Below are 13,745 nucleotides of genomic sequence, written 5' to 3'. Positions count from 1 at the left end.
GAAAATATGAATAAAAATAGTATATCCTGAGGAAGACCTTACCAGTTGTGCAGCCAAGACACTTGAGAACTCGCTATTCATGGCATATGGAAGTGCTGTCTGTGCCCTTGAGCCATAAGTTGTCTGGAACCTCTTCTTTACCTCATTCAAAAAATTGAAGGCTCGGGAACGTTCAAAATCCTGGAAGGCACCCAACATAGAGCTTGTATTTACAAAGTAAATAAAGATTATGTGGATGATTAGCAATAAAACAATAAAAAGCAGTAATATTTATTGAGTAATGACTATGAGGAGAACCTAGCACTGATCCCATTTTATAAATAAGGAGGAAAAACCACTGAAATGATAGCTAACTTGCTGAATTTCCAACAACTAGCAAATGAAAGAGGTGAGAATCAAATCCAAATATGTCTGGTTATTACCAGCAGAAGATAATGGTTCCTAGGTTATCAACTTCTTGAGGTCAGAAATTAGGTTTTACTTCCTCCATATTTTTCATAGAATCTATTAGAAAGTCCAGCATAAGAATATGTTCAATAAATTCATAATAATAATAGTCTTTCAAAGATAACACTATTGATAGGAACTTTGAATTGATATTTTCTAATAGTGGTTACACATATGAAAGGGTCAAGTGACCTACACTTGTCTAGTTCCAGTCAGTCAAAAAGTGTATTTGTATGTGTATGCGCGCGTGTGTGTGTGTGTGCGCGCGCGCGCATGTGTCAGCATGTAGACAACTATAGCTCATGGAATATAAGGTTCAAATCTGACCATTCCAGGCCTTGTGATATTTCCATCTACTCCAAGCTTTCACATCATTTACTTCAGATATATTTGTATTTTTTCTAATTTTAGAAAACACTGTGAAACCAGGGCTAAAAATCACTGTGATGATCACTGTGGTTGACAATCATTTCCATTTCACCCAAAATACTTAGTCATAGTCAAGGGTTCTTAAACTGGGATCAGTAGACAAAATTCAAGGGGCTACCAGACTTAGATAGAAAAAAAATTACACTATTATTTTCCCTAAACTTTAACTCAAATTTCAATTGTCAACGTAGGTAACCAGAGTAGTATTAAACTGTAACTTTGTCACCTATAGAAATCTTTGTTTTTCATATACCATCACAGGTTTCTAGATATCTTGAAATATCATTTACACTCATCATCATTTGAAAATTATTATTAGCTATTAGACCCACAGCAAAGTCTTAATAATGAATTCTTAGAGTATCCATATTAATATATTTTAAAAAAAATATCCTGAAGGGGCTGGGGTTGTGGCTCACCAGTAGAGCACTTGCCTCACACGTGTGAGACTCTGGGTTCAATCCTTAGCACCACTTAAAAAATAAACAAACAAAATAAAGGTATTGTGTCCACTTGCAACTGAAAAAAAAAAATTAAAAATCCTGAATATTTTGTGTGTGTGTGTGTATGTGTGTGTGTATTTTGTTTTCAATATATTTGGTTTTGTTTGGAATCATGTGTGTTCTATTTCATTCATTTAATGACATTCTGAGCAGGGCTCACAGGTGACAAAGGAGTCTGTGACAATAAAGATTAGGAACACTGATCTACAGCAATCATGCCAATTTCATGACTCTTCTCAGTGAACAGTTTAAAAATTAGCATGTGAACAGTAAGACATGAAAGTAAGCTCACTTTCAAAGTGAGATGAGGGGATGGTGTGCCTCTAGGAAAAGTTTTCTCATTCCTACAATAAGAGAGACAAGTATATAGTCCATCTTCTCTGTATATGAATACATAAGCAAGTAGCTCCATGCAACCCTAAGGGGAACCTGTCTAGAAAGAAACTGACACTAAGGAAAGCAGGAGAGAGAAAGATTCTTGATGACATCATTAAGTTACTGAGCATTTTGGGTCTAGAGCCAACAAATACTCAAAAAAGAAAAAAAAACTAACCAATGTAAAAATACAAGTTTACATAGCCGATCATAATGTGTTGTGATTCTATTTTTCCAAAGTCTAGGTACATTAAAAATTCATTAACTACTTGAGGAATGAAAAATCTTTTTAATATTCCAGTTGAACAATTTTTGAGAAACTCTGATGCCAAAGAATCATAATTATGAAAACAATTCTCATTACACAATAGGATAAATGTAGAAGCTACAAGAGATTAAGTTAGAACTATACCAAAACTGAACTGATTTGTACATATCCAGGTTATCAAGTTTTGTCACATGCTGCTGTATATGACAAATGAAAAGTATTGAAAAAATTTCCAGCAATGCCAAGTTTGCATCACTGTTACCCATCATAGGTATATGTAATTAAGAACTGACTATATTAACAGTACACATAGTTAAATAGCAATACGTCTTCAAGTTACTTACATCATCAGTGATACAAAGATATACAATCCTGTCTTGGCAGATGTAATGAAACAAATAACTGTAGAATAAAAGATATAAAACTTACTGTAGTTATAAGCAACACTTTTATCTTCTATGTATGTATAAGTAATTTCAGTACTGCCAATATCACATTATTTACAGTTTCAGTCTATTCTCCTCTTCCCCTCCCCCCATACATCTGTTCCTCTCAAGTTAAACTGAATAAGAAATTAAAAGAAGGTCTTAACTGTAGCTTCACAGTAAAACAGCATGTGGATTAGCCTTGTGCAAAAATATAATTGGTACCTTAAGACTGGAATAAGAAATGACATATGTGAAGGGACACATGATTAAAATTAAGTCCCAATGGACCATATAGTTTTCCTTTCTTTTTCTTAATATTGCAAAACAAATTCTCAACATTTGAATATCGACTTTGAGCCAGTTACTATGCTAGATGTTGAATATACAAAAGAGAAAACCATCAGTTCCTGCCTTCTTAGGCATCACAAGGCATGGAATTACAGTGCTGAATGGAAAACAGGATGATGAGGAAGTTAAAGGCAGTACATAGAACTCTGGGGACATAGAAGAAGCACATAATGGAGATCTGCCCAAGAGTTAAAGAGAATTATTCTTGGAAAATGAGATGTCTGTTCTTAGACCTAAAGAATAAATAAGAGATGATAAGGTAAAGAGTCAGTGAAGAGTGTTCCAGAGTGAAGCAGAAAGTATAAAGGCCTAATGGGTTAGGTTTGTGGCTTAGTGGCAGAGCACTTGCCTAGTATGTGTGAGGCACTGGGTTCAATTCTCAGTACCACATGTAAATAAATAAATAAATAAACAAACAAACAAATAAATAAATAAAATAAAGGCATTGTGTCCATCTAAAACTAAAAAAAGATTTTTTTTTTTAAAGAAAGGTATAAGAGCCTGGAAATAAAATAGCAAATAGATACAGGAAAGTAAAATTCATTCATATAACTAGAATACAGAATGTATAGAAAAAATATAAATTGTCTGGATATTTAAGATGTTAGAGAAACAAACACCAGGCTATACAAGACTTTATAAACCACACTGCACATTATATAATGCACAGTCATCCAAAGTAGAGCCTGGGGAGAATGTGATCAGATTTGCTGATGATTCCCAAATCTAGATCTGACCTATCTCCTGAGCTTTAATCCTAATACACTACGGTCTATTAGACATGATCCAACTGGACATACCACAGAGAACTTAAAACAGGTCTTAAAATGGAAGTCATCATTTTCCCCCATAAAATTAGTCTCTCCTAAACTAGACTTGGGAATAAGTTGGTATACAAGCCATGAGAGATATCAAGATATGATCCCTACCATCAAGGATCCTATAGTTAGGGGACAGAGACGATCAAAACTGCAATTATAAGTGTGATAAGTGCAACAATTTGAATAAATACTAAATGCTATGTAGATATACAAAAAGGAATCATCTAACCTAGTCTGGTGTTTAGGAGTTTCTAGATATCTAAACTCAGGAAGACAAAAGCAGATTTTAAAAAGCCTACATATGATAGGGACTGGAGGTATAGTTTAGTGATAAGAGTGCTTAAGCAGTCTATCATGCATGAGTCCCTGGTTCAATCCCCAGCACCACTAAAAAAGTAAATATGATAAATATATTCCAATAAAAGGTAACAGCTATTATAAGGGCTAGGAATAGAGAAGGAACCTAGCACTGAACTATAAATTGCTAAGTATGGCTGCAGGATAAAAATGAGGACTAAATTAGTAAAAAACAAGGTCAGAGAAAGGAAAAGGGCCAGATTCAGAAAAATCTCCCAAATGATGTTAAGGAACCTGCTAAAGGAAGGGACATGATCAGAATTGCTCTTTCAGACAGATTAAAAAGTATTTCATTTGGGACCTATAGAATGAGCAAAAGTTTACCAGAGGGCCTACAAGGGAAAAGACACTTGCAGAACATATAAAATCATGAAAAAAATGTACCAATGATTGAAATAACACTGTCAGGAAATGGCAAGAATTCTTATATAGATAATAATAAAAGGTCAGGAATGGACAAAATTGCACAGGATTCCATATGCTTTCCCCTGAGCATTTTCCTGGGAATTAACTATAAATACACACTTTGTAAGCCTAATAGGTTTTTGAAGAAACTACAAAACTGTGCTCATAAGAGGCTGGGGCTATTTAACCCTCACAGCAAGAAAGTATCATCAAGGGAATTTGAACTACAGATTTAAGGTAGGAGCAACCAAAAGCAAGAAGACCAGTCAGGAGAAAGCTATCTGAAATGACAAATAACAAAGGCCTAAATTAACATTGTGACAATGGGATAGAGGAAATATAATGGATTGAAAAACATGTTGTAGGAGAATGGTAAGGAACTGGTAAAGAAGTTAAATATTATTCTAAAGTTTTAGGGTTAGTCAACTGAGTGGCTAGTGATGTTGTTACAGTAAACAAGAAGAATAGATTTCAGGGGGAAAGTGTTTAACATACAGTAATAAATGATATTTTATTGAGATGATGGAACATGATTATAGGACAGAAACCAAGACCCCAGTTTAAAAAAAAAAGAAATCTCAGTGATAGAGCCTCACCCCAGAGGATACAAGGGAGAACTGGATCAGGACACAGATGAGAGGCAGATAGATAGTATTTTCTTCTACTAAAATTTACATTCTAATTGGATTATGTATTCTTAGCTTCCCTTGTAGCTACATGTAGCTATGTTATTAAGCTCTGGCACATAATATTATGAGTGGAAGATATAAGCCCTACTTCTAAAAGGATTCCATATGCTTTCCCCTGAGCATTTTCCTGGGAACTGACTATAAACACACACTTTGTAAGCCTAATAAGTTTTTGAAGAAACTACAAAGCTGAACTCATAAGAGGCTGGGGTTATTTAACCCTTAGAACAATCTCTGGGCCCCTAAACCCACAATGCAGAAAGCAGACTACAAAACCTATACAGTTCCTGAAAATGACACATTCTCCAATATCCATTCTGGATGTGGCAAAAAGACAATAGACTAGGAAGAACCTCCTGGAGAACAAATGCGGGAGTCAGGGAGAAAGAAGAACCACTAATCACTCCCCAGTCAGAACAGAGAGTCTTTGAAATTTCTGTGAAGCAGTTATCTGATCATTGACAGGAGGCAATAGCTTCTACATATTTCTTTCTCTTCTATTTCCCAAGTGAAAGTTTTTAACTCTCACTCTGGTGATTCTTTTCTTATTTTACCATTGTTTATAGTATTGGGCTGAGAGAGAAGGTGAAACATATGACTTATCATTCAGTTTATAGTCTGTGAGCCATAGGAGAAACCCCTGGGCCTGATGGAGAGGACCAAGTATTACCCCAAACCTCTGGACTAAGAACAAAATGCAACAACCAGATGAGTCTTTACAGTTACCTTCCTCAGAAAAGAGGCATATTCTATGTTTGAAAAGAGGAGTTCACTCAGATATTTGTATGATTGTAGGAGTAGAATGGAAGACTAAAATCCATTTTCTGATATCTTTAAGTTCCTCTAGAGTCATGGAGCTTTAGCCAAGATTTTGACCACACAGCCAGAGATGATATCTCCTGGTCTCCCTCTTAGCTGAGTTACCTACATGACTACACAGTGTACAATAAAATGTCAGGCCACTTCTGGGCCTTTCCTTTAAAAAATATTGGAAAAGCACTGAGTTATAAGAAAAACTGAAAGAAGCTGCTTTTTCGAGAGTTGGAAGGCACTGATTGAGAATGGCAGAGCCATCCCACCAGCTCTGAACCACTCACCTCTGAACTATCTTATTTAAATTAATTCTACATCTTGGGGTCTCTCTCATAATAGTTTAGATTGGACTATAAATTATAAAAGTGGTTAGCCATAGAAAGTATTAAGGATCTCCTTCTGAAATAAGAACTAAGGAAATAAGGATGGGTTAAGTAACAAAAGATTTTTAAGCATCAATGAGGAAGGTTTACCAAGATTTCCCATTTATGTCCTTTCAACAAGCCACCAGTACATTTTTCTAAAGCAAAAGCTGTCATAACTGACTGAAAACTTTTGATGCCTTCTGGCTGTCCATACTCTTAAAATGCCCTACAAGGCCCTACATGACTTTTCTTCTACCCATCTTTCTGGATTTATCTTTACCATCCTGAGTACCAATCACAGAATAATAACATGCATTTCCCAAAATATGATCTCATGTCTACATGCTTCTCTACCTGCTATTCCTTCTACCTGAAATGCCATTACCTACTAATCTCTAATATAATTGTGGATTGACCATCTCCCTCATTAAACTCTAATTTCAATGAGGGAAAATACTGCCTTTCTTGTTGTTTCCCCATCACCAAGCAAAGTACCTATCAACAGTTAAGGACTCAGTAAATATTTACTTAAAGAATAAATAAGAAATATTATTTATTTTATATATACCATTTTACCTATCCAAGAACTCCATAGCAAAGAGATTTTTATGTTTAACATTTTCATATCTTCCTTTAAAATAGTAATATCACTTCAATGATAGAATAAAAATGATCACAAGTTAAAATTATAAATAATAAAATCAGATATTTTCTAAGCTGGTGAAAGTTACTGTTCTATGAGTGTACTCAGATTAAACTACCTAGAAGCTTGCTTTCTAGTTTTCTACTATTCTGATTAGAGCAGAATTCCTTTCTTTCACCCTCTACCAGATGTAAAGCAGAACTCACTTGCCATGTGAGTATGTTAATTTGTTATTTTCAGAAGGTATCTTAGCCAGAATCTGCTCTGTCACCTCCAGGAAGTTTCCTCCACACCAAGCATGTTTGGCAAGGATAGTGGTTCCCCTGGCAACAACAGCAAAAAGAATGGCCATGGTGTCAATCTATTAAAAGGAAAAAAAGACAGATTTAGAATATTTTTGACATGATCTTTCAAAAGTAACTTACTATCATTTATCAAAATATACCTAGAGACAATGCTAAATGCAGTACTAGAACATGAAAATTAACAAAAGGCCTAATAGGGGCTGGGGGCAGAGCTCAGTGGTAGAGTGTGTACTTGGCATGTACAAGACCCTGGGTTTGATCCCCAGTACCCCTGCTCCTGAAAAAAAACCACCAAAAAAACCCCCAAAACAAAACAAAACAAAAATCCAAGGTCATAGTCTTCTACAAGCTTACAACCTAAGCCATACTAATATGCACATAAGAATGATAAGTTTTTTGAAAAGCAATGACCAACGATAGCAAAAGGACATAAAGATGTCTTCATACTTTAACATAATGATCCCTTCCTGAAAATTTATCCTAGGGAACCAGTTTAACAAAAGTTAGACTCTAGATTAAAAAATGTAGATATTAAAAACAATAGCCCACATTTATTAAATGTTCACTATATGACAGGCAACAGTTTTAAGTACTTTAAATTATGATTATTTTTGGTACCAGGGATTGAACTCTCAAGAGCACTTGACCACTGAGCCACATCCCCAGCCCTATTTTGTATTTTATTTAGAGACAAGGTCTCACTGAGTTGCTTAGTGCCTTGCAGTTGCCGAGGCTGGCTTTGAACTCATGATCCTCCTGCCTCAGCCTCCCAAGCTGATGGGATTACAGGTATGAACTACTGCACCCCGTGCTTTAAATTATTAATTAATTTAATCCTCCTAACTCAATATGATTATATAATATTACAATATTCCTATTATAGATGTGGAAACTGAAGCACAGATGACTTACATAATTTCCCCAAAATTACAGCTAGTAAGTGATAGAGCTATGACTTATTCTGAGGCAGTATGATTTCAGAAAATACATTGTTAGACTATGGTATACTACCTCTAGTATAAAGGCATTATCTGTGATAGAAACAAAGTGAAAGTAACCGAAACTTTTCACAAAAAAGAAATGGTTTTATAAATTATGGTAATATCTTTTATAAACAAAAAATTTTATTGTTCACCACATTACAAAGCTCTTGACATATCATATTTCATACATTAGAATCAAGTGGGTTATGAACTCCCATTTTTACCCCAAATACAGATTGCAGAATCACATCGGTTACACATCCACATTTTTACATACTGCCATATTAGTGACTGTTGTATTCTGCTACCTTTCCTATCCTCTACTATCCCCCCTCCCCTCCCCTCCCATCTTCTCTCTCTACCCCATCTACTGTAATCCATTTCCCTCCTTGTTTATTATCCCATTCCCCTCACAACCTCTTATATGTAATTTTGTTTAACAATGAGGGTCTCCCTCCATTTCCAATAAAACAATATGGCATGAGTTTATTTTCCTTATGTTTGGCTGTGCATATGTGCTATGCCCTCCCCCAACAAGAGACCAGTTTCCCTTATTTAATGGCATAAACTTATAGACATGAATAAACTTTATTAGTCTTCAATTTACTCTTCAGCCTCATGTTATCTGTTAACATGTTTATTTCCACCCAACAGGCCAGTGGTTCTCAAACTGTAGTGAGGGTATGAATCACCTTGGGTGGCAGAATGAGAGCCACTTCCAAAACTCAAATTCTTGGCATCATCTCCTAAAATTCTGATTCTGTAAGCTTTAGGTGGGACCCTGGAATCTGTATCTGAAATAGTCTTGTCTGAATGCAGGTAATTCATACTTTGTAAACACAGGAGAGAATGCTTGGGGCCAGGGAATCTGCAGATTCCTGACTGGAATTCCAGTACCAAAGGGCAGTAAATAGGAGGAGGCACCCATCTGTCTCTTCAGCTAAACTCCTCTTGTGTTCCCCATTCCTATTTTCTTTTTTGTAATTTTTTACTTTGTTATAAATGACAGCAGAATGCATTAAAATTCATATTACACATATAGAGCACATTTTTTCATATCTCTGGTTATATATAAATATATTGACACCATTCATGTCTTCATACATGATCTTAGGGAAATAATGTCCATCTCATTCCACCATCTTTTTTACACCCCTTGCCCCCTCCTTTCCCCTCCCTTCAATCTTATTTTCTAAATGAAGTTGATCCTCAGGATCATGTCCTCAATCATCTTTTACTGGAATTCTTCTTACATATATGTAGCAAGCTATAGTTTCCAAATCACTGTCTCATACTTTTTCACCTTTGATCCTTAAATCTCCCTTAACCATATAACATGTTCCAGTATCTGTTTCTTAACATTTTTTTTTTTTGGCACTAGGGATTGAATCCAGGGGCACTTAACTACTGAGCTACATCCACGGCCCTTTTTTGCAGTTTATTTAGAGACAAGGTCTCACTGAGTTGCTTAGGGCAACTAAGCAAAAAACCAAACCAAAACAAAAACAAACAAACAAACAAAAAAACCTCGCTACATTGCTGAGACTGGCTTTGAATTCATGATCCACCTGCCTCAGCCTCCCAAGCCACTAGGATTACAGGCATGCACCATTTTAACTCTTCAACTTACAATACTCTGGCTTTTGCCTTGGCACTCCACAGAACCATGCTTCCTAAGATAATCAGCAGCCTCTATATTGCAAAACACAGCGCTAACTTCTCTATTCTCATTCTACTTGGCTTTTCAGAAACAGTCAAGACCATTAACCAGTCCTCCTTCTTGAAACACTCTACGTCTCCAGCTGCTTTTTCTGTCTTCTTGATGACTTTCTCCTCTCTCTAGTAAATTTTGAGTTTCCCAGGAATAAAGAATATAAGTTACAGAGAAGCAGTGTTTTAGTCAATAAAAGTAGTTCCCAATTACAAATCACTCTTTGTTGGTACACAGCAAAAGAAACCTAAGTTTCCTTTTATATGTCATTAATAGGAGATCCTTCCCCTGTCCTATACTACCAAACATCCCACCTATAATCAAGTCTCACCTGCCTGCAATGAAACACTCTTGAAGTTAAATGTGTAACATCTTTATGAGTATTGAAATAAGAGAAACAACAATGTCAGAGAGAATACTGTATTTGAAGTCACAAAATCTAGCTCTGCTAATTATTAGCAATATATGAATGCCTAAAACTACAGAGTGCTATATAAATATAATACTTATGAAGAAAAAGAATGAAAAGATAAGCCAGAGAGAAGAAAAAAGATAATGAAATATAAAAGAAAGCCTTGTTTCAACACTGTTCCTCCCTGTTTTCTTATTCACTCCTCACTTGGTCCAAGAGCCATCTTCCCAATTATACTTCATTCCTGCTAATAATCTTCTATTAGTTAGTTTCCTGTGGCTGCTATAACAAAGTACCTCAAAATGTGTGGCTTAAAACAAAAGAAATTTATCAGCTCACAAAGGCCAGAAGTTTAAAATCAAGGTATTGGTAGGGCTATGATCTCTCTGAAATCTGTAGGGGAGAATCTGTCTTTGTCTCTTTCTAGTTTCTGTTAGTTTGCTGGCAATTCTTGGTGTTCCTTGGCTGGTAGCTACAGTACTTTTATCTCTACCTCAGTAGTCAAATAACACTAAAATGTATAAGACTATTCTAGATCATAAATATGTATACATTATAAATAAGCAAAGACACACAATTTAGGGCTCCATTTGTGTTCATGACCATGAAGGCAAAGGTGCCAAAAAATCCCCCTAAATGATAAGGCTTAATTTTTAATGTCTTAGAAACATGTCGGGCTGATCTTAGGGTAATACATTCCTAAAATCATAAAGCAATCATGACTCAAATACTCTTATATTCCTGTCATATTTTTAAAACAGTTTAAAAGTTGTGGTCAGTAGTAATAATTTACAATTGAAAGATATTACATGAAATAAGACTTTAATTTCATTTTTAGAATTGAGTCTTTTATCTAAGACTCTGAAAATGACAATATAGCAGAGTAACATTAAATCCTCTCAGACCAGGGCTGGGGTTGTGGCTCAGCAGTAGAGCACTTGCCTAGCATGTGCAGGGCACTGGGTTCGATCCTCGGCACCACACACACACAAAAAGGGTATTGTGTTCAACTACAACTAAAACAAAAATATTTTTTAAAAATTATCTCAGACCTAGGAGAAAATAGTACTCAAAGATGCATTTGTATCTAGTGAAAAACAAATAATACTATATGTGGTGTATGAACAAAGGTTGTGCAACTGTTCAAAGAAACAGAATTTAATTCATCATATAGCACATGGTAATAGTCAATGAAAAACCAAAGAAAGCATTCTGTATTATTATATTATTAAAAGGAAATATGTTAATTCTTACAACAGTTCATTGCAGAAAGTTTCACAGGACATATGCAATGGAAATCAAGTTTTTTTCTATCTTATATCATGAGCATACTATTAAATTAGTTGCCCTATTAAATTGATGAGTGGGGCACAAAATACTCTGGAAAGAGATAAGAAACTCATTTTAGAAGGGATGCATGAAACAAGAGAAGGCATGAGGTGAAAAAAAAAACTTAAGGAGAGTAAATAAACCAATCTGATGAGATGGAAGAAAGCATATTTGGTGAACAAAAAGGTTGAGGAATAAGGTTGATGGCTTAATATAGAGAAGACTTTGTATAAATTAAGCTATTTGAATTTGATTAAATGAGGTCTGTTTCAATTCATTACATATATACTAATGGTTTACTATATGACAGGCAAAGTAGTAGAACTGCCATTCAAAGGTGAGGAAGAAGGGACTACTATACTTAATGGAACCATAATATAATGAGGAATAGACATGAAAAAGACAGATAAACCATGAGTTCTGATGTTATAATGTTAGAGAAGGCATAAAAAATGAAAAACAAGGGCTGGAGTTCAGTGGCAGAGCACTTGCCCTGCATGTATGAGGCACTGAGTTTGATTCTTAGCACCACATAAAAATAAATAAATTAAAGGCATTTTGTCCATCTATAACCATAAAAAATATAAAAAAGAAGAAGGAACACTGGTATGATAGATGAGGTGTTTAAAGTGCAGTTACAGATAAAAACTATCTTATTGGTATCAAAAATATTGTTTTGGGACAATGGTTGAGACTGAACCCAATCCCTCTTACTTTCTGAGGATAAGACTATCCAGTTAAGTCAAGCACATATTTTATTTTGTATTAAACAATTTAAAACATCACTTTGATTTTTTCCTCTGCCCACCAAATATGCAAATTTCTGAGAGTAGCAATTTCTTATGTCTTGTTTACAGGTAGCCATAATGCCCACCCTTATTAGAGTGTCTAGCATATATCAGCTGTTCAATAAATATTTGTTAAGTGTATGAATGAACCTGGTCTCAGCCACAGTTATTGAAAGTGAAAGAATTGTGTAAAACATGATAGTGATAGTAGTTTCTGGGTTTAAAGATGGGAGAATGGTGGTACAAGTAGTAGATGCCAATTAATAAGGCAGAATGAAAAGGAATTGGTAACTGATTGGTTGTGGAAGTTATGGGAGAGGGAGCTATAAAGTATTGATCAAAGAGTAAAGTACATGATCAATTTGATAGATACTGGTCATCAACAAAAATTACAATAACATACATCTCTGACGCTGAGAAAATAGGCCTGGGCAGAGAAATAGGTCTTACTCAAACTGAGCAATATCAACACTGGGAGATGTAGGAAGGGCTCATGGGGTAAGAGTTGACAAAGGAGCAAGATCAGCCCGAAAAAGGTGAAGCAGAAAGTGACGTCATCGAACAAGTGTATGAAGAGTTTTTAGAAGACTGGCGATTTCAAGAGAGTGAGATACTACAGAAAGGTCTTGCAGAACGGTAATTAAGGGATAAAGTTAACATTTCCTATCCCATAATGACAACTTAATTGACGCATTCTGACATTCCTAAACTCGTGGACTTTTCAGCAGCATAAAACAAAAACAACGCACTTCGCCCAAACTGGATGTGCCCGACAATTCCAACTGCCGACACAGAGAAACCTAAGTCACCTTTGCAATGCCTCCTCGCTCCATTCAGCACCTTCCTGTCTGTACCTTCTCCCTCCCCTCCTCCGAGGTTTCCTCCCTCCCACAGGGAACGCCCCACTCCATTTACCAGTACGGCACCTTGTAAAGGCAAGCGAGTCCGAGACCAAGAGGATCGGGCGGCTCTGGGTTGCTGTCTGCCGGTACACGGAGGATAGGACCGGACGCTGCTGACTTCCGTGTAAAGCGCCCCGCCTACGCGTGGGCTCCTGGGAGCGTAAGCGCTCCTCCAATGGGAGCAGGCGGTATGGTTCTGCTGTGTTCCCAGCCTCTGGCACTTCCCCGGAGCCGTACTGCATTCCGGGAGTGGTAGTTCTGACTGGAGTGTCGTGGGGTCTGTCATACATTGTGTCTGCAACAATTGGGGTAACGTCAAACGCTATATAATAATCCATGGAAACGAGCGGATACAAAGCAACAAAGAGAATCTACGAGTATTGAATTAGGGCTTACGGTCAGCAAATCGCCTGTTGCTTCACAA

General features: G+C 36.1%; 1 protein-coding gene across 2 annotated transcripts in view; it reads right to left on the bottom strand.

Annotated features, from left to right (window-relative positions):
* Nucleotides 1-13,450, bottom strand: part of VAMP7 (vesicle associated membrane protein 7) — a 52,491-nt gene extending 39,041 nt beyond the window's left edge. The window contains exons 1-4 of one of the 2 annotated variants that reach the window (XM_081277896.1): nucleotides 13,335-13,450; nucleotides 7,098-7,252; nucleotides 2,367-2,424; nucleotides 43-180 (exon numbers count right to left, since the gene is read on the bottom strand). In XM_081277896.1, the coding sequence (XP_081134022.1) occupies nucleotides 43-180; nucleotides 2,367-2,424; nucleotides 7,098-7,243 (342 nt within the window). In that variant the 5' untranslated portion in view covers nucleotides 7,244-7,252; nucleotides 13,335-13,450. The remainder of the gene's footprint in view (nucleotides 1-42; nucleotides 181-2,366; nucleotides 2,425-7,097; nucleotides 7,253-13,334) is intronic. The other variant, XM_081277895.1, reaches the window with a different exon arrangement.
* Between the last annotated feature and the right edge of the window lie 295 nt (nucleotides 13,451-13,745).

This window comes from Spermophilus citellus (genome assembly GCF_964194105.1).
Source record: "Spermophilus citellus genome assembly, chromosome: X".
Taxonomy (NCBI): Eukaryota; Metazoa; Chordata; class Mammalia; order Rodentia; family Sciuridae; genus Spermophilus; species Spermophilus citellus.
This window is presented reverse-complemented; position numbering and strand designations above follow the sequence as displayed.